We start from the raw sequence: 19,495 nt of genomic DNA, 5'->3' as shown, positions 1-19,495 counted from the left end.
AGTGCGCAAGTAGCAGCATTACTGCATTTACTAGGCAATCTTGTATTTTAATAACCGTTTAAATTTTGTCGATTTGTTTGCGCTCTCTGTAGATTAGTTCAGACGTTCTTTGCAAAACAGTTTTTAGCATGGATAGGGACTGCAACTGCTGTGTTCGGATGCAGGCTGAGTTGGCATCCCTTCGCTCCCAGCTTCAGGCAGTGTTGGCTTCGGTCACACAGCTTGAGGCTGTTGCCAATGGGCATCACTGTGGGGGTCGGGATGGGGGTTTGTCGGGGACGGCCAGCTCGTCCCACGCATCCCCTGATCGGACTGCGACTGTGGTTGCCCGGGATACTGCCCGCATTGAGGCTGATCCCTCACCTGTGGTAGAGTGGGAGGTCGTTTCAAGGTGTGGCAGGGGGCGAAAGACATTCCGGAGGGCTGAACGGAGAGCCTCTCCAGTTTGTCTGACGAACCGGTTTCAGGCTCTATCTCAGGCTGATACTGATATTCGGCCTGACATGGCTGCTTGTCCTGTTCCAGAGGTTGCCCCTCAGTCTGCAAGATCCGGGCAGTCGCAGAGGGTGGGCTTACTGGTAGTTGGGAGCTCCAACGTCAGGCGCGTAATGGGGCCCCTTAGGGAAATGGCAGCAAGAGAGGGGAAGAAAACCAATGTGCACTCCGTGTGCATACCGGGGGGAGTCATTCCAGATGTGGAAAGGGTCCTTCCGGATGCCATGAAGGGTACAGGGTGCACCCATCTGCAGGTGGTCGCTCATGTCGGCACCAATGATGTGTGTCGCTATGGATCGGAGGAAATCCTCTCTGGTTTCCGGCGGCTATCTGATTTGGTGAAGACTGCCAGTCTCGCTAGCGGGATGAAAGCAGAGCTCACCATCTGCAGCATCGTCGACAGGACTGACTGCGGACCTTTGGTACAGAGCCGAGTGGAGGGTCTGAATCAGAGGCTGAGACGGTTCTGCAACCGTGTGGGCTGCAGATTCCTCGACTTGCGCCATAGGGTGGTGGGGTTTCGGGTTCCGCTGGATAGGTCAGGAGTCCACTACACGCAACAAGCGGCTACACGGGTAGCAGGGGTTGTGTGGCGTGGGCTGGGCGGTTTTTTAGGTTAGATGGCCTCGGGCAAGTACAGAAAAGGGCAACAGCCTCAACGGGTGCGGGGCAAAGTCAGGACATGCGGGGACCAAGCAGCAATCGGTATTGTAATTGTCAACTGTCGAAGCTGCGTTGGTAAAGTACCGGAACTTCAAGCGCTGATAGAAAGCACCGAAGCTGAAATCGTTATAGGTACAGAAAACTGGCTTAAGCCAGAGATAAATTCTGCCGAAATTTTTACAAAGGTACAGACGGTGTTTAGAAAGGATAGATTGCATGCAACCGGTGGTGGAGTGTTCATCGCTGTTAGTAGTAGTTTATCCTGTAGTGAAGTAGAAGTGTATAGTTCCTGTGAATTATTATGGGTGGAGGTTACACTAAACAACCGAACTAGGTTAATAATTGGCTCCTTTTACCGACCTCCCGACTCAGCAGCATTAGTGGCAGAACAACTGAGAGAAAATTTGGAATACATTTCACATAAATTTTCTCAGCATGTTATAGTCTTAGGTGGAGATTTCAATTTACCAGATATAGACTGGGACACTCAGATGTTTAGGACGGGTGGTAGGGACAGAGCATCGAGTGACATTATACTGAGTGCACTATCCGAAAATTACCTCGAGAAATTAAACAGAGAACCGACTCGTGGAGATAACATATTGGACCTACTGATAACAAACAGACCCGAATTTTTCGTCACTGTAAGCGCAGAACAGGGAATCAGTGATCATAAGGCCGTTGCAGCATCCCTGAATATGGAAGTTAATAGGAATATAAAAAAAGGGAGGAAGGTTTATCTGTTTAGCAAGAGTAGTAGAAGGCAGATTTCAGACTACCTAACAGATCAAAACGAAAATTTCTGTTCCGACACTGACAATGTTGAGTGTTTATGGAAAAAGTTCAAGGCAATCGTAAAATGCGTTTTAGACAGGTACGTGCCGAGTAAAACTGTGAGGGACGGGAAAAACCCACCGTGGTACAACAACAAAGTTAGGAAACTACTGCGAAAGCAAAGAGAGCTCCACTCCAAGTTTAAACGCAAACAAAACCTCTCAGACAAACAGAAGCTAAACGATGTCAAAGTTAGCGTAAGGAGGGCTATGCGTGAAGCGTTCATTGAATTCGAAAGTAAAATTCTATGTACCGACTTGACAGAAAATCCTAGGAAGTTCTGGTCTTACGTTAAATCAGTAAGTGGCTCGAAACAGCATATCCAGACACTACGGGATGATGATGGCATTGAAACAGAGGATGACACGCGTAAAGCTGAAATACTAAACACCTTTTTCCAAAGCTGTTTCACAGAGGAAGACCGCACTGCAGTTCCTTCTCTAAATCCTCGCACAAACGAAAAAATGGCTGACATCGAAATAAGTGTCCAAGGAATAGAAAAGCAACTGGAATCACTCAATAGAGGAAAGTCCACTGGACCTGACGGGATACCAATTCGATTCTACACAGAGTACGCGAAAGAACTTGCCCCCCTTCTAACAGCCGTGTACCACAAGTCTCTAGAGGAACGGAGGGTTCCAAATGATTGGAAAAGAGCACAGATAGTCCCAGTCTTCAAGAAGGGTCGTCGAGCAGATGCGCAAAACTATAGACCTATATCTCTTACGTCGATCTCTTGTAGAATTTTAGAACATGTTTTTTGCTCGCGTATCATGTCATTTCTGGAAACCCAGAATCTACTATGTAGGAATCAACATGGATTCCGGAAACAGCGATCGTGTGAGACCCAACTCGCCTTATTTGTTCATGAGACCCAGAAAATATTAGATACAGGCTCCCAGGTAGATGCTATTTTTCTTGACTTCCGGAAGGCGTTCGATACAGTTCCGCACTGTCGCCTGATAAACAAAGTAAGAGCCTACGGAATATCAGACCAGCTGTGTGGCTGGATTGAAGAGTTTTTAGCAAACAGAGCACAGCATGTTGTTATCAATGGAGAGACGTCTACAGACGTTAAAGTAACCTCTGGCGTGCCACAGGGGAGTGTTATGGGACCATTGCTTTTCACAATATATATAAATGACTTAGTAGATAGTGTCGGAAGTTCCATGCGGCTTTTCGCGGATGATGCTGTAGTATACAGAGAAGTTGCTGCATTAGAAAATTGTAGCGAAATACAGGAAGATCTGCAGCGGATAGGCACTTGGTGCAGGGAGTGGCAATTGACCCTTAACATAGACAAATGTAATGTATTGCGAATACATAGAAAGAAGGATCCTTTATTGTATGATTATATGATAGCGGAACAAACACTGGTAGCAGTTACTTCTGTAAAATATCTGGGAGTATGCGTACGGAACGATTTGAAGTGGAATGATCATATAAAATTAATTGTTGGTAAGGCGGGTACCAGGTTGAGATTCATTGGGAGAGTGCTTAGAAAATGTAGTCCATCAACAAAGGAGGTGGCTTACAAAACACTCGTTCAACCTATACTTGAGTATTGCTCATCAGTGTGGGATCCGTACCAGGTCGGGTTGACGGAGGAGATAGAGAAGATCCAAAGAAGAGCGGCGCGTTTCGTCACAGGGTTATTTGGTAACCGTGATAGCGTTACGGAGATGTTTAGCAAACTCAAGTGGCAGACTCTGCAAGAGAGGCGCTCTGCATCGCGGTGTAGCTTGCTCGCCAGGTTTCGAGAGGGTGCGTTTCTGGATGAGGTATCGAATATATTGCTTCCCCCTACTTATACTTCCCGAGGAGATCACGAATGTAAAATTAGAGAGATTAGAGCGCGCACGGAGGCTTTCAGACAGTCGTTCTTCCCGCGAACCGTACGCGACTGGAACAGGAAAGGGAGGTAATGACAGTGGCACGTAAAGTGCCCTCCGTCACACACGTTGGGTGGCTTGCGGAGTATCAATGTAGATGTAGATGTAGATGTAAATATGATGCTCACCCACTGTATCTGTAAACGTGCTAATTCCTTATGTAAACGACTGAAATAAATTTGCAAAGATGTTTACATGACATTTAACTATATATTTACTGTCACTCCTATGAAGTCTCTCCTTCATAGTCACTGTATATTTCTTGAGATACTGACGTAGAGTGTCATTTGCTAACGCCGATGAAAGAATACTGGGAAAATGGCGTCAGTGTACAAAGATAAACGTTAACATGGTACTCGTGCGCCTCGTCCCAGAACAGTGGTCAAGTGAGTGGGATTTAGGAAGTACAGCGTGCGTACCGTATGCAGGGTGGTCAGAAGCAGTCTGTGAAGCTTCTAAGGGCGTTGAAGAGTAGGTCGTACTGAGCTACAATCGTTAAGGGAAAATTCAGCACTTTGCGTCGTTTCCGTGTTAATTGGCCTTAAAGCTAGCCAATCGGGTCGTTGCGCGTGTAAATTCAAGGGACCTGCCAGATATATAGCGTAGATGAAAGAGCACGGGACTGTTCAGCTTTGGCTCGGGTTCGATCCTTACTATCGTCCCATGTCCAATTTTTGTATCGCTCTCTGGTTCGGTCTTACAACAGCAAACAAAGAACACGTTTGGCGACACTGCATCCGGCAGACCGCTTTAATTTGCACACGCAACGACCTTATTGTTAACGTCAATGCTAATTAACTCTGATACGGCTGAACGTGTCGAATTTTTTTTATCTTATCAGTTATTTCTCAGCACAAGTTACCCTACAACACCGTTACCTTCTTTTCAGGTAGTTTCTGGGCACCTTGTATACATTTTAGCAGTCACTCTCGTTCTGTATGCTAATGGAATGGGAGGAAAACGCTAATATGTAGCACGGTGGGACGTACCCTCTGGTGTACTCTCCACACCATTTTGCAGAGTATGGATGTTGATGTAGGTGTAAGTACAGGATGTGGTTTTGTCACTGAGACCTTGTAACAGGGAATGTTGCTCTCCTTCAGATACACGTCCATCCTCCAGGATCAACGACGCTGTTTGACCACGTGGCAAAGGAACATCTGCCGGACGAACTAGGAGGCACTGGCGGTCCTATGGACAAACTTGCCTGTAAGTATGCACTGACAATAGCGATCTACTTAGAATGGTGGAAGGATACTTTAAAGTTCATAAATTCATATCTCGTCGTAATTCTGTTGCTTTCACTGTGACCACTTGCTGAATAACGATTACTTGCAGCTACACACTTTCTGCCACTCGCTTCACAAACTATTTGTTTTTGTGACCTTGGTTATAGATTATTATTCCATTTTCTAGCATTATTACTGAAAGAGATGCATAATGGGGAAAACGTAAGTCTTTGTACCATAAACGCTGAGATTCTTTCGACTTTGTAGTTCGTAGTCTGTGCAATCTCCTTTTATTTCGTGTGTAAACCTATAACAAGTGCATATATATAACAAGTGGAAATAACTCAGTGCTAGCATTTCGTGCTGTTATGTAACACGAGTCTGGAATTCTGAAAGCGAAAGGTGTAGCTGTTTGCGCCAGAGACTTCATACATACCCACGAACATAACATTACTAGGCTGGCAATACCGTATAGATATCACTCATTTCAGTGAAATCAGGACTTAAGAATCGCAATATGCCTCCGACCACAAGGAAGGAGTAAAAAGCTGTTTATCTAGAATCTGCCAGGAAGTTTCAGCTGTTTATCTACTAATGAAACAGTCGTAATAAATGGCGATAAACTGAGATAACCACGTTACCTTTAGAGTTTTAACATAATGGTCAATGCATGTTTCGTCTTTGGTTGTAATATTTTGTACAGCAGGTGGAAGATGAAGCGAAAGGAACGCATCTCCATGCACGCAATTGTAGAAACGTCGTATTTTTGCTTTTGTAATATACGTAACCCTAAATAATTACATCACAATTTGTCTTATCTAAAGTAACGGGGGTGTTTACATTCCTTACGTGTTTAATAAACCTAGTGTTAACAGACATATCTGAATGTTCTGTTATTAACCAGTCTTGATAATCTTAGGCTTTTCTTCGAGTAGTATAAGCACAAAGTGCTATTTACCATTGAGTGTTCTTAAGAAATCTACAGTCTGCTTTAATCGTATGTATGTATTACTTGATGTTCTTCTCATAACACGATTCTACAATGCATGTGCTAATCTCCACTAGTACACAAATATTTTTTCAAGTGCAGGACTTGCTTAGACCACCTCGTGAAACTTACATCATTTCGTTTCAGAAGATCGTAGTAGTACCATAAACGAATTTCCTGATGTCGCCAACATACCTCACGAAACGTCAGGCTTCAGTAAAAGATGTGTGTTTGCCGGTCTAGTAATGTGTTATGTCTGTGCACTTTCGCAAACGTCGTCTTGAAGGTAAGAAAAGAAGGGAGATGGCGCTATAGACTTACGCTGTACGTTGTTTTGAAGCCAGAGTGGGCGGGGCCTGCCGCCATCTTAAATAGCCGAGTACATTAGCACACTGCTCTTTGCGATTATTTCTTGTTCAGCATCTCTGTCGCGTGCACGCAACATCTATCTCAAATACTAAAGATTACAGTGCTTACGAGAATAACATAGCATCAGGAACGCAATTCCGAACTTTTTTTTTTTTTTTTTTTTTTTTTTTTTTTTTTTTTTTTTTTTTTTTTTTTTTTTTTTTTTTTGTAGTTGGGTGAGTATTTGCTCTAGTATTAAGAGACACGTGGCTTCGTTAATGTGACTTGCTTTTCATTGATATATTTCGAATACACAAAAACAGAAGGAAGTGATGTCAAAGGCATGACTTCATAATACACTTAATTCCTCCTTTGCTGTTTTTGTCTCGATAGTAATGAAGCTGGAATTCGTATGCACAACATTTTTAAAGTTCACAGTTGCAAAAAACTTGCGAACGTGTCCTTTGATATTCCGTAAACGTCTGCAATAAGGAAAGAAGCAAGGCATGCTATCGTACGTTGTGCATATTAACAAGGAGAACGATTATTGAAATGTCAAGGAAACAGAACTGCATAGAGGTACACCTCCAAGCAGAATAGAGTTCTTGTTTTGTTAGATTATTAGTGCATTAGTTTCAGTGTAGTTGACTCATCTTCTCACTTTGAAATCTTATCTACAATGCCTCACTCAGTGTCTGACCAATGATGGCAATTTAAAGGGTAAAAACCCGATATAATTTTTATATATGTGTTCCAGTAGTGAGCAATGCTATCATTGTGATTAAGTGAACTCACTCAAACTGTTAGACCCCGTAAAATGGACATTTTGGTTTAACATGTATGTAAGTCATCTTTTAGTAATGATAGCCTAACCAGTGTACTGGTCAGCGGTCGCATAGGTGCACACTTCCTCTCTTTTCACTCAGTTTTCCGAGTACGCCAGCGAGTACGGACGTGATAAGACCGTGTTTGCGCTTCGGTCCTAGCCAGCATAAAATGGAGAAGTTTCTCAAAAGATCTGTACAGCTCTCCATGTTTGGTACAAGTGATAGTAGCGGATGAAAATCATATTCGAAAAAAATATGTTTTTATTTTGCAAAGCACTGTCTGCGAACACTAATGACCACTATTTGCACGACATGTTTCTAGAAAGCACTCGAAACTACAAGATCTATTGGACCAAATGTATCGCCATTTCTACTAATGGTGCTAAAGCTGTGAATGGCAATAAAAGTGGGCTCGTTCTGAAATTAGAATCAGTAATATCAGATGATTCGTGGACACACTGCTCTCTTCATCGACAAGTTCTGGCAGCTACGGTTTTAACTTTTGATTTAAAAGATGTGCTTAAAGAGGTGATCAAAATTTGTGAACTCTATTAAAGGTACAGCGTTGCAAATTCGACTGTTTGGAATCATTTGGGAGGACATGGAGTCGCTGTACCAAAATCTCCTTTATCAGGCAGAGGTCAGGTGGCTTTCCAAAGAAAAGGTAGTTACACGAGTTCCGGAACTAAAAGATGAATTGTTAATGTTCTTACAAGGTTTTAAATCGAGATAAGCAAATTATGTTTGTGACCTTGTTTGGATATTAAAATTAGCATTTCTCGCTGATCTTTTAACCACCTAAAATTTTTAAATAAAAGCCCGAAAGGGATACATCAAATGGTGCCTTACAAAACTTCGTTTGTGGTCAATGTCTTTACAAATGATGATGTCTGAGTGTTTCCCTTCCATTCAGAAGAGTGTCGAAGAAACTGCAATCGACCAGTCGGTTGTAGTAAGTTCTCGCATTCCTTAACGATACAAAGTTTGCATAATTTGGAAGAGAAACTATTAAGTTACTTTGCAGAAATGAACTCTGAAGCTGGCAACGGGCATAGATGGATTGTAAATGCTTTTCTGGATGTGTCATTACAACTGGTTCGTCTAGCCGGCCAGAGTGGCCGTGCGGTTCTGGGCGCTACGGTCTGGAACCGAGCGACCGCTACGGTCGCAGGTTCGAATCCTGCCTCGGGCATGGATGTGTGTGATGCCTTTAGGTTAGTTAGGTTTAATTAGTTCTAAGTTCTAGGTGACTGATGACCTCAGAAGTTAAGTCGCATAGTGCTCAGAGCCATTTTTGAACTGGTTCGTCTGAGCATGAGGATGAAAGAAACGCCTATAAATTTTGCTGCTGACAGCATGCTTAAAATGGAATTTAATTCGCAAGAGATTGTAGTCTATTGGATGAAGAGAGAAGATGAATATTTACGGCTGGCAAGGGAAAATTTGAAATTATTAGTGGCGTTCGCCAATTCTTACCTGCATAGGCTTCAATAAGAAAACGATTTGGTAATTTATGTCTTAAAAATAGAGCCACTATTCGACAAGCTGTTTATAAATAAAGAGTTACAGCCTCTGCATGGAAACTGTTGTATTTTTATTCTGGTTAAGTTGCACCAATGGCAGATTCTCTGGTGTCAACCTGTTATTGAAAAATTTTAGAAATAATAGTATCCCGAGAAGTGTAAAACATGATTCAAAATAATTCAAGTGAGAGACGGTGGTCATTAATAATAAAATTGCAGTTGTGCCGGTAAAGCACTGTGTATCTGCTAATAATCACTGAATCCTACCGTTATTGTTGCTGACTTTACTCTTGATGGTGTGGTTTATGCTCCGCAGGAAAGAAATGGCAGTGAGATGACAGAAAATGCGGAAGGATAAGTATCCTAATCTCTATATCATTGTTACTTGGCCCAGTCACTGTAATTTGACCATCTATTACAAACCTGAATAAGCACCTCTTGCAGAGCGGACCACTGCTAGCAATGTGAGAAGAAAGCCACCTAGGTTCTGGAAGATACCGACAGGGACATGGAGCCACGCCAGCTCCAGCGCTGGAGCCAGCTGCATTTGGCTTGTCGGTCGAGTATCCATTGCGAGAAGAGATCGAGTCCCACAGATTGACTGGTTTTAACTTAGGGAGTTTGGTGACCAGAAGTGTATTGTAAACTCAGCCTGGTTCTTTTCGAAGCACACACGTACACTGCGAGCTATATAACTCTTTGCATTGTCATACTGATAGATGCCAACGTACAGAGGAAAGAATGGAATGAATGTAGGGGTGTACATGGTCCCCAGGGACAGACACATACTTGTGTTGTTCCATTGTTCCTTCCAGAATGATAAGGTCACCCAGGGAAGGCAACGAAAGCGTTCCCCAGACCATAACGCTCCTTCCTCCGACCTGGACCCTTCCCGCGATTGTTCCAGGGTCGTACACGCCAACTGCTGTCTGTCCGATGGAGCTTCAAAAGTGATTCATCTGGAAAAACTACCTGCAGCCATTCTGTGGACGCACAGTTGCGGTATGGGCGTGTAAACTACATCCTTCGTCCCCGATGAACAGCAGTCAACGTGTTTGCATGCACTAGGTGTCTGCTGAGGAGGTCCATTCACAGCAACGTTCACTGATCCGACGTTGAGGAGTCACTGCCGGTAGACCCTTGGTTTAGCTGGGCCGTCATCTGCCCAGCAGTTGCCCATTTATTCGCCCATAGCCTTCCTTCACCCCTTCCGTTTATGGCCCGTCGTGGACTACAGTTACCTCGGTGCCAGTTTTGGATAGCGCCATTTTGTCATGCACAGTACGCTTTAACCACGGCGAGATTCGAACAGTTTACTAAATTAGCCGTTTTTGACGTCAGGTAAATGGCTCCGTTTCCGCGCTGCGTTGTTTTCCGCACTCGCTCCCGCCGCCGAGCCACGCTTTATACACCCTCTACTGCTAGTGCTGCCACCTGCGGTCTGTGAGTTGTTGTCATACGCTGATACTGAACATTAATGTGACATTAATGCGACTGGACCGTGTATTATTATGATGAACAAAGTACAGTCACACCTTCTATAAAGAGTGATTCGCATAACGATCAATACACAACGTAATTTTGTATAAGGTTGAATCACTTAACGGGCTATGATTCGCATATCGAGTCTGTTCAGAGCCTTAATTTTCAGTCTTCGGTAACCATTTCTGTGGTGTTGGCCGAAGAGCCAACACCGCGTTACTAGAGGAGGCCGAAATGCACGCGTTTAAGCTCAAGCAGGCTGGCGTGAGGAGGGAAGAACTATACTGACGTGAGGTCAGGAACATGACAAGGAATTAGAATTCAGAAAGCGGACGTAATTACTTTGATACTTAACTTTAATCCATTAATGATGAACGTCGCTCTTGACGGCACATGATTCACAATATTATCTGTTCAGAATACTTATAGTAACTGAATTTGGCGCCTTGCTAGGTCGTAGGAAATGACGTAGCTAATGGCTATGCTAAACTGTCGTCTCTGCAAACGAGAGCGTATGTAGTCAGTGAACAAGCGCTAGCAAAGTCGGCTGTACAACTGGGCGAGTGCTAGGGAGTCTCTCTAGACCAGACCTGCCGTGTGGCGGCGCTCGGTCTACAATCACTGATAGTGGCGACACGCGAGTCCGACGTATACTAACGGACCGCGGCCGATTTAAAGGCTACCACCTAGCAAGTGTGGTGCCTGGCGGTGACACCACAATTTCAGATACCTCTTCAGCGGCTGTAGTTGGGCAACAAATCACACGCTGATGTATGATCTTCCGCCGCGAACAAAAAATTTGTGGTAAGGACTTATGGGACCAAACTGCTGAGGTGATCGGTGCCTAAGCTTACACACTACTTAACTATCTTAAACTAGCTTACGCTAAGGACGACACACACACACCCATGCCTGAGGGAGGGCTCGAACCTCCGACGGGGGTAGCCTCGCGGACCGTGACAAGGCGCCTCAGACCGCTCCGCCGTGTACAGCAGAAGTTCTGATCAGTGACAATGATGCCGATATTCCTGTATTCAGGTGTACTGTGAGCGGTGCTCCTTGCGCCTTAGTTGTTATTTCTAGTACATCCACTTTGTCCTCCTTGCCGAATTTGCAAACTCTCTGTGACGATATTGCATGCTCTCCTAACTTGGAAGGCCCATGTTAATTCATGGTGTTGAAATACCTATTTATGAATTCCATTTGAGACTTGTCTGCTGATAAGCAACACGAATTCAATAAATCTGTCCATAAACCAATAAGTTGGGAGATGTTTCATTCAACTAGTCGTCTTCTGCTTTTAGCACTCATTTTAAACAGTAGGCAAAAACAATCGTCTTTAGAAAACTTTCTGGTGAAAAAGGATGTATACTATTATACATTAATTTACTGTTTTACAAATATTATTAGTACCTTTCGGAATGGAACGTTGTGCCCTACTTTTATGTGGATTTCTCAGAGCAATATGTTTCACATAACAAGTGTTTCATGTTGCAAGTAAGACCCAGAAGCGAATTATGCTCGTTAAGCGTGATTCCACTGTATAATCAATTTGTAAGGAAGTAGGTCTTCTTTCGAACTTCTCCAAGTTATTTACTGTATCTTTTTCACTTAGTTGTCTATCAGTTCATGAAAAAAGGTTTCAGGTTTTGCGTTTATTCATCGTTAACAGTCTTACATTCTTTTCAGTTCGGAATTAATGTTAAACGAGGAGTTATGTAATTGTAATAGATTTTTGTTTATAACGGATTTGATGGTGAAATACTGTTGATGAAGGTGGTTTTGATAGTAATTTGATTTATTTAATTTAACTGATATTGGCTCTGAGGCTTTTTCCATTTTCTTAGATTACGTTTTTTGTACTAGGCTGGTTGTTGTACTTGCGTTCATCCAATTTCAAAAGAAGACAAAATTTCTTTTTAATCAGTTGCTACAATTTCTGGTATATGTTACTATAAACTATGTATTGTAGTAGAATTCAAAAGATTTTTTTTAATTGTATAAAGCGCTGTCAAGATAACAATGGTTCACTTCATCGAAATCACAATTAACAACACGAAAGAAATGAGATGTGAACTAGGCGCCAAGCAACGTCGACTTCGTACTAAAAAAAAAAAAAAAAAAAAAATCAATCTGACGTGAGGTCAAGCATCCTAGATGAGATCGATAGAAATTGCTATACTTCATGCCTTCTCTCACTGATGCCAATCTCAGGGATATATTGCTTTGTTCGAAACACGGGAGTTGAAATGAATTCTAGCAACCATGGTGAGAAGTCTTGCACGTGAGCTGTGAGTGTGTTGTTGCAATCATTTTGTGTCACGTTTCACCACGAGCGATATATTCAAGTTCTGTGTAATATTTTACCACAATAGTTGAGCGGCACGAAAGCTAAATTGTCAGTACTGCACGGAATTCTGGACCCGCACCGCCGTTCTGCCCTGGGGGTATTGTGATCCCTCCCGTCTCCCAACAAACCTCTCAGTAAAAGAACTCGCTAATTCAGTCCGTACAGCGCTTAGTGGCCCTTGCTGCCCTATTTCCATACTGCAGTTATCGAAGATTTCGAAAAGCATCGTGTCACTTCCGGCCGCTACAAGTCTTTGCGTATTTGACGTGTTCGACAGGTTTAAACTAAATTAATGTTCATTACTACAAATAAGTGCCGCAACTGAACCTTAATGACTTTACAATGTGCTTTCATTACGTTTCTGCCATAGCTGATGATGCATCATAATAAAGCCACTCTGGAAATTCTTGTTGTATCATTTAAAGTGGTTAAATTGTAATTACTCCTGCGACTGCGACACCCCGAGCAAGACTTTGGACCCCCCAGAGGGTACTGACCCGCAGATTGAAAAACACTGCCATAAAGAAACATAAACATTTATGAATGTCATTTTTTACTGATCCCAACCAAAAATATGTTTTCACCAGATATAGTGAGCGCTCTTATTTGGTAGTGTCTTCGAGGGATCTTCGTCGTCACTTTACCTGCCCACAGTTAAACAGGTGTACCGAATACAATACAAACTGCACACAAGACTGGGATCGAACTGCCCGTCTTCACGTTACCGAAGCAGGAGAGGAAAATATCGTCGCGGAACCTCCAGACTTACCACATGAAAAACAGACAATTCAGATATGATAAACTGGAAATGTCGATTGTTGATTTGGGAGCAATAATCTTTGAATTTTGGCATAAATGAATAAATGAAACTTTATAAAACACGAGGGAAAACATTATCAAATATGCAAAAATTGTGAACTACGTAAAATACGGATAAACCGTAATATAAGGGAGACCTATCAAAAATACGGAAGAGAGAAGAAAATGAGACTAAAAATATGGGAGACCCCACTAAATACGTGCGACCTGTTAGTCCTACAGCTAACACTTGCACATAAAATAACAGTAATCACTATAGCTAACGACGGTAACTGTGTTGACGGGAATGGGGACATCAGCCCAACACACAGTGGTGACTAAAGGAAGGGCATACGCTCTATGCACTCTTTTAACATCACAACCTGTGTGAATGGTGTACAGCTTAGTCTCGAAGGACACGAGTGAGTAAAAACTGCGCGTTTTCGCAGCGAGATAGCGCCGTCAGAAATCGGTTTAATGCACACAAAACGGTATTGCAGTGATGGTCGGGCAACAGTACTAGACTGTAAGCCAAACATTATGCACGTAGGCAGAAAAAAACAGGCAGTGTTTCCTTATTTCGCTTATGACTACATCAAGAAATGGAACAGCAGGTTTTTAACTCACCTAATAGTTAGTTCATTGCTTCGTAAAGGAGCTAAAAAATTCAAATGGTTCAAATGGCCCTGAGCACTGTGGGACTTAACATATGAAGTCATCAGCCCCCTAGGCCTAAAACTACTTAAACATAACTAACCTAGGGACAGCACACACATCCATGCCCGAGGCAAGATTCGAACCTGCGACCGTAGCCGCAGCGCGGTTTCGGATTGAAGCGCCTAGAACCGCTCCGCCACAGTGGCCGGCCTAAAGGAGCGTTCGTGTCACTGTTTATGGATGTAATACTCAGTCGGTATCGGTGCCGGGCATAGACATAAAAACTATTACTGCATTTTCTAGACAGGCAATCAGACAAAAATATAAAGCAATGAGCACAGACAATTTCCATTGTTTTTTGGTATTTATTGACACCAAAACAGCTTTATAGAATCTAAACATAACAATGGCCTGTTTCAAAATTAATATCTCACTTCTGCCCAGTTTCAGATTGTAATGTATATGTCAACTGCTAGAAAAAACTTTAAATAATACCTTTGGAGCTTAAAAATAGAGAAAATTTACGTTCATTAGTGTTCAAAATATAAAACAAAAGAAAAATTAATCAGGTAAGTTTCAGTTCAAGGTAGTTTGACAAACTCTGAATTTTAATAAATTTTCATTCATGCACTCACAGGTTGCAGACTGAGTTATATCGGTTGAGCCCATAGAAAGTGATCTGTTTTGTTCCTTCAATAACTCGTTGACATTCATCATCACCTGATAATTATGAAGTTCAGACTCAGTATCGTGTTCACTATTGCGTTCAGGATCACTTTCGTTGGCAGTTTCAGTATCAATGTCTAATATCTTCCACCTCATGTAACCATTGTTACTGTTGCTGTTACAACATAGTCCATAACGTGTGTAAACGACAGCTGTAACTACTGGTATAACTTGGTCTGTACACCTTGGTAGCATGATGACAGATTCACTGGATAAGAAAACGGTCACCTCGCTACTGACAACAGTTGCAAGGTGTTGTGGCACAGACGAAGCTAAGTTAAACAAAAGATACATAGACATCTGACTTTAACTGCGCCTAACCAACACTGATTGGTTAGAATGGGCCAGTATGGCCCCTTGCTTTTGTACCACATTGTATACGTTCCCGCAGACTTCCAGTTGGTGGCAGAGCGGTTCTAGGTGGTACAGTCTGGGACCGCGTGACCGCTATGGTCGCAGGTTCGAATCCTGCCTCGGGCATGGGTGTGTGTGATGTCCTTAGGTTAGTTAGGTTTAAGTGGTTCTAAGTTCTAGGGGACTGATGGCCGTAGATGTTAACTCCCATAGTGCTCAGAGCCATTTGAACCATTTGAACTTCCAGTTGGTTTCTAAGTTTGAAGCACTTAATACCTTGTAGATCTTGATGTCTGCCTGTGTCGGAAAATCCGTAGGACAGTAATCAGCTTTACACGTGCCGAGTCCACCAATCAAAGAAATCGAAAGCAGTGGTATGTACAAATCCAATATCGATATACTTTGCACTCAGTCACCTTACCTGTTGCGACCACATTTCATACCCCTTTCCTGCGAGATTTTTCCGGTGCAGAAAGAATATTCGAAAGGTCTTCGTAAAAATTCAGTATCTGAGACTTCCACCAACACTTTTTCGACTTATCATACAAGCCAAGATTTCACGACCGGTATTTCCGCCTTTGGTGAATTCTATTTTATGGCCATTATGTCACTGTAAAAGGCACATTTCTTGGCACTTGGCCAAAAGTTTCGTCCTACAGTCCTAGAGGCATTGTCAGAGCATGTAAAGACTTAGATAGCACTATAGGCTCAAACAAACTCAGGAAGCTGACACATATCCACGCAACTGTAGGTTCGTGACGTCATGAGACCGCTGCCTAATATGGCGGAGTACCGCTGGCGTATGCTACGGAGCTTGTAGTGGGGAGGAATTGGCGCTGTTTGTCTTGTTTAGCACTAACGTTCACAACGTATGTAATTTCGATCCTTCTTCTTTTCTATTTAAATTGTTTCTGTGCTTTCGAATTAATGTGGCGTCTCAGCACGTCATAGAGTTGTAATCACTGGATCTTAATTAAACCATAGCAATAGGGAAACGAACGAGGTGGTTATCTCAGTCGCAGAGCACACGATCTGCTACTGCCAGTTTACCTGTACTTCTCAGACGACAGTTGCTCTTGTACGATATTGCAGTGCTTGTGTTATTCTGATTACGATACGAAGCTCCTTGGACATGCAGGCATGCAAAATCTTATTTATCTGCCGATACCGGGCAAACGGCTTTCAAGCACAGTGTCTGACCTGTACGGGAAAATACGTGATGGATGTACGAGTACAGGTCGTAGACGCATGGTTGGCGGCATATGGCAGTTTCGATAGGGTTGTTAGTCGTGTACGGAAAGCAAAATGGTAAGGCGACCGCTCGCGATAGTCGGGAAAACCGGGTACAAATTTTCACTGTCGTTATTCCGTTCTACAGCTGACGGCAGTCCTTATTCGCAATTGCGAATTCATTTGACTTGCTCTTGTGTTACTTAAGCTTGGTGTTAATGCTTCTTTTTTGTCTTTCTTAACTACACTTGAACGGATGTACACTAGAGCGCATGTACGGAAAAACAATTTGACTGAAAGTGTAGGGCAGAAAGACAGCATCAAACGAAGGAATTTGAACATAGGAAATAGGGATCCAGTGAAAACGGGGGTCAGTTTAGACATTTGCTACGACATACTTACGTTAATTGTAGGTACTCTTTGTGTAATATCAATCTCATCTTTCGTTTACTTGACCTATTTAAGACATACTGAAACATCAAACACGGATATGTGATTGTTTTCATTTTTAAAGAAACGCTGTATGGTATGACAGCTAGGTGCAGTTCCCATGTATCACGTGATTTGAGTTTTCTTGTTCTCATCGTGACAATTGGTGAGTCCAAACAAATTGTTTACCTGTACTGTTTCTATGAATTCCCTTTTATTTTGAGTAAAGACGTCCATATGTCAGTTTTCGTGCAGCACAGAAAATATGTCACTGCGCCCCTAGTTCCTATACTCAAATTCGTTTGTTTGCTGCGGTCTTGGTGCCCTACACTTTTGGCCAAATAGTTTTTCCGCACCCTGTATGTTCCTGCTGTGGCAAGCGGCGATAGTATAATATGCAGTGCTCAAATCCACCCATCATTCTTGTTAGATAAAAAACGGTGTCGGATCTGTCTCTTCTTAGTACTATGCTTATGCAACCTGTGACATTTAATGCGAATCGCGAATGGGAGGAAAGCTTTCATTTTTATTGTTTCTTTTTCACTATAATTTCAAGATGTTGTCACCTCATTTAAGTGTTTACTGGTATCTGAATTTTTGTGGTTTCTGATGATGTCTTCAGCGTTAGAAGACGAAACGCTTGGCAGAGAAGTATACCTTGGACCACAGCGTAATGCCCGTAAATCTAAAATCACCGAAGACAAAGATGCATTCGTTTAGCTGTCACTTGTACGAATAACTTTTCTTCTATCTGAAAAATTGAATGTAACTTTTTATTTCAGATGATTTCTTCAGAAGAACGGAGAAGATGCGAGACTGGTTCTTGGAGCAGGACCGTTACATCTCGGACGAGAGCAAGAGGCCTCCTGATAACCACTACGCCGACGACTTGTTCGGAATAGCGGGCTCCTTCAAGAAGCTCTCAGTAGACTGACGCAGTTTCATTTAATATTGTAGATTCTGTTACTTGTGATAGTAAACTGTGATACACAGGGTGAACTGGGAATCCACCAAAAAAATTCCAAGCTTTTTTGTGATAATTTCTACTTTGGTGTAACGGACCCATGGCCTCCGGTGGTTCGTTAGAGAATAACAACATTTCGTTTGACGTTTTCTTGTTGAGGTCTTCAGTCGAAGCCTGGTTTAGTACAGAACCCAATGCTACTCTATCCTGTGCTCAAACGTCTTCACCTCTCCACACGTACAGAAACCGCCGCCCATCCCACCACTTCCTTCCACTACCGAACTGACAATTCCTTGATTCCTGTGAATGTCTCATATCAACCAATACCTTCTTTCAGTTGAATTACACGCTTTCATTATTTATTCGACCTACCCATAAAATCTACAGCATTCTTCTGTAGCACCACGCTTCGGAAGCTCCTGTTCTCTTCTTGTCTGACTATTTAATCGTCCACGTTTCCCTTCGATACAATGCTACACTCCACATAAATACCTCCAGAAACAAACCCTAAATTACTTATATTCATTGTTTAAGAGATTTATCTTTTTCACAAATGCTTCTTTTGCGATTCCCAGTCCGCATTCTATATCATACCTACTTCCGCCATCGTCAATTATCTAAATGCCTAATCAGCAAAATGGTCAGTGTCTCATTTTGTAAACAAATTCCCTCTGTTCGCCACATACAATTGCCTGAACTTTAATTCCGTTCCAAATATCTCATTAATTTCCTTTACTGCCTCAATATCCAGACTGAATTACATGTACGAAAGGCTACAGCCCTGTATCAATTCCTCCTAAACTACCGATTTCCCTTTGTGCCGTTCGAATCTGGTAACTGCAGTCTGTTTTCTGTACAAGCTCTAGGACTTTCAGTAACTGCATTCTTTCCCTTTTACCTTCACGGTTTCCCAGCCAACACTCTTTAAATCTAAAAAAATCTTAAAAATGGGTTTGCTCTACTCAGTCAATCTAAGTCGTAAGATCACTATCGCAACAAAAAAAAAAAAAGTCGGCTTCCACCAATTTCTCCATTCTTCTGCAAATAAGTCGTGTCAGCATTCTGACACCAACTTGTTATACAGATGGCTCTCTAATATTCGCACCTGACAGCGGCTGCCTTCTTTTAATCAGTAATAATTACAGATTTCTCACCTGATCCCATTTCTGCTTTGTATCCATACTACACTGAAAATATCTGGTGATTGGGATAACAAAACGAATAAGTCATAATGAAATTATTACTCTGTGACAATCCACCAGAGATCACGGCTCCTTTATACCAAAATAATTAGGAAATGTCCTTGAACAATCTCTGGAATTTTTGGCAGTGATTCAGGTTCACCAGGATATGTCGTACGCGTGTTCTTCCACAGGGACTAGGTCTATGAGACCTCCACAATCACACTGCATGCTCCCTGTGTCTAATATGTATCTTGTATGAAACTGAAGACATAATAGTATTGTGTTTTCGATTCCTCGATCTTACACATTTTCTTCTTTTATATTCCCTCATACATTAACGTTAGTAACAACAGGCTCGAAACGAAAGAAGACACGCTTCAAGATCTTCTGTTCAGAGTTATTGCAATCATCATCACTGAATGTCTGCAACTGTTCCTACTGTTGTTTAAGTACGCTGAAAATATGCTTTTAGCCACGACAGTACCATATTGACTCAAAACTCTCCAGCCTTCCTGCCAACAT

General features: G+C 42.4%; 1 protein-coding gene across 2 annotated transcripts in view; it reads left to right on the top strand.

Annotated features, from left to right (window-relative positions):
• The window catches only part of LOC126484055 (retinol-binding protein pinta-like), a 308,676-nt gene extending 289,407 nt beyond the window's left edge, over positions 1–19,269 (top strand). For both annotated transcript variants that reach the window (XM_050107405.1, XM_050107404.1), the window contains exons 6-7: positions 4,988–5,093; positions 17,608–19,269. In XM_050107405.1, coding sequence (XP_049963362.1) covers positions 4,988–5,093; positions 17,608–17,759 — 258 coding nt within the window. In that variant the 3' untranslated portion in view covers positions 17,760–19,269. The remainder of the gene's footprint in view (positions 1–4,987; positions 5,094–17,607) is intronic.
• Positions 19,270–19,495: the final 226 nt, after the last annotated feature.

This window comes from Schistocerca serialis, chromosome 6, assembly GCF_023864345.2.
Source record: "Schistocerca serialis cubense isolate TAMUIC-IGC-003099 chromosome 6, iqSchSeri2.2, whole genome shotgun sequence".
Lineage (NCBI taxonomy): Eukaryota > Metazoa > Arthropoda > Insecta > Orthoptera > Acrididae > Schistocerca > Schistocerca serialis.
Note: the sequence above shows the minus strand (reverse complement) of the source record. Positions and strands in the feature narration are given on the sequence as shown.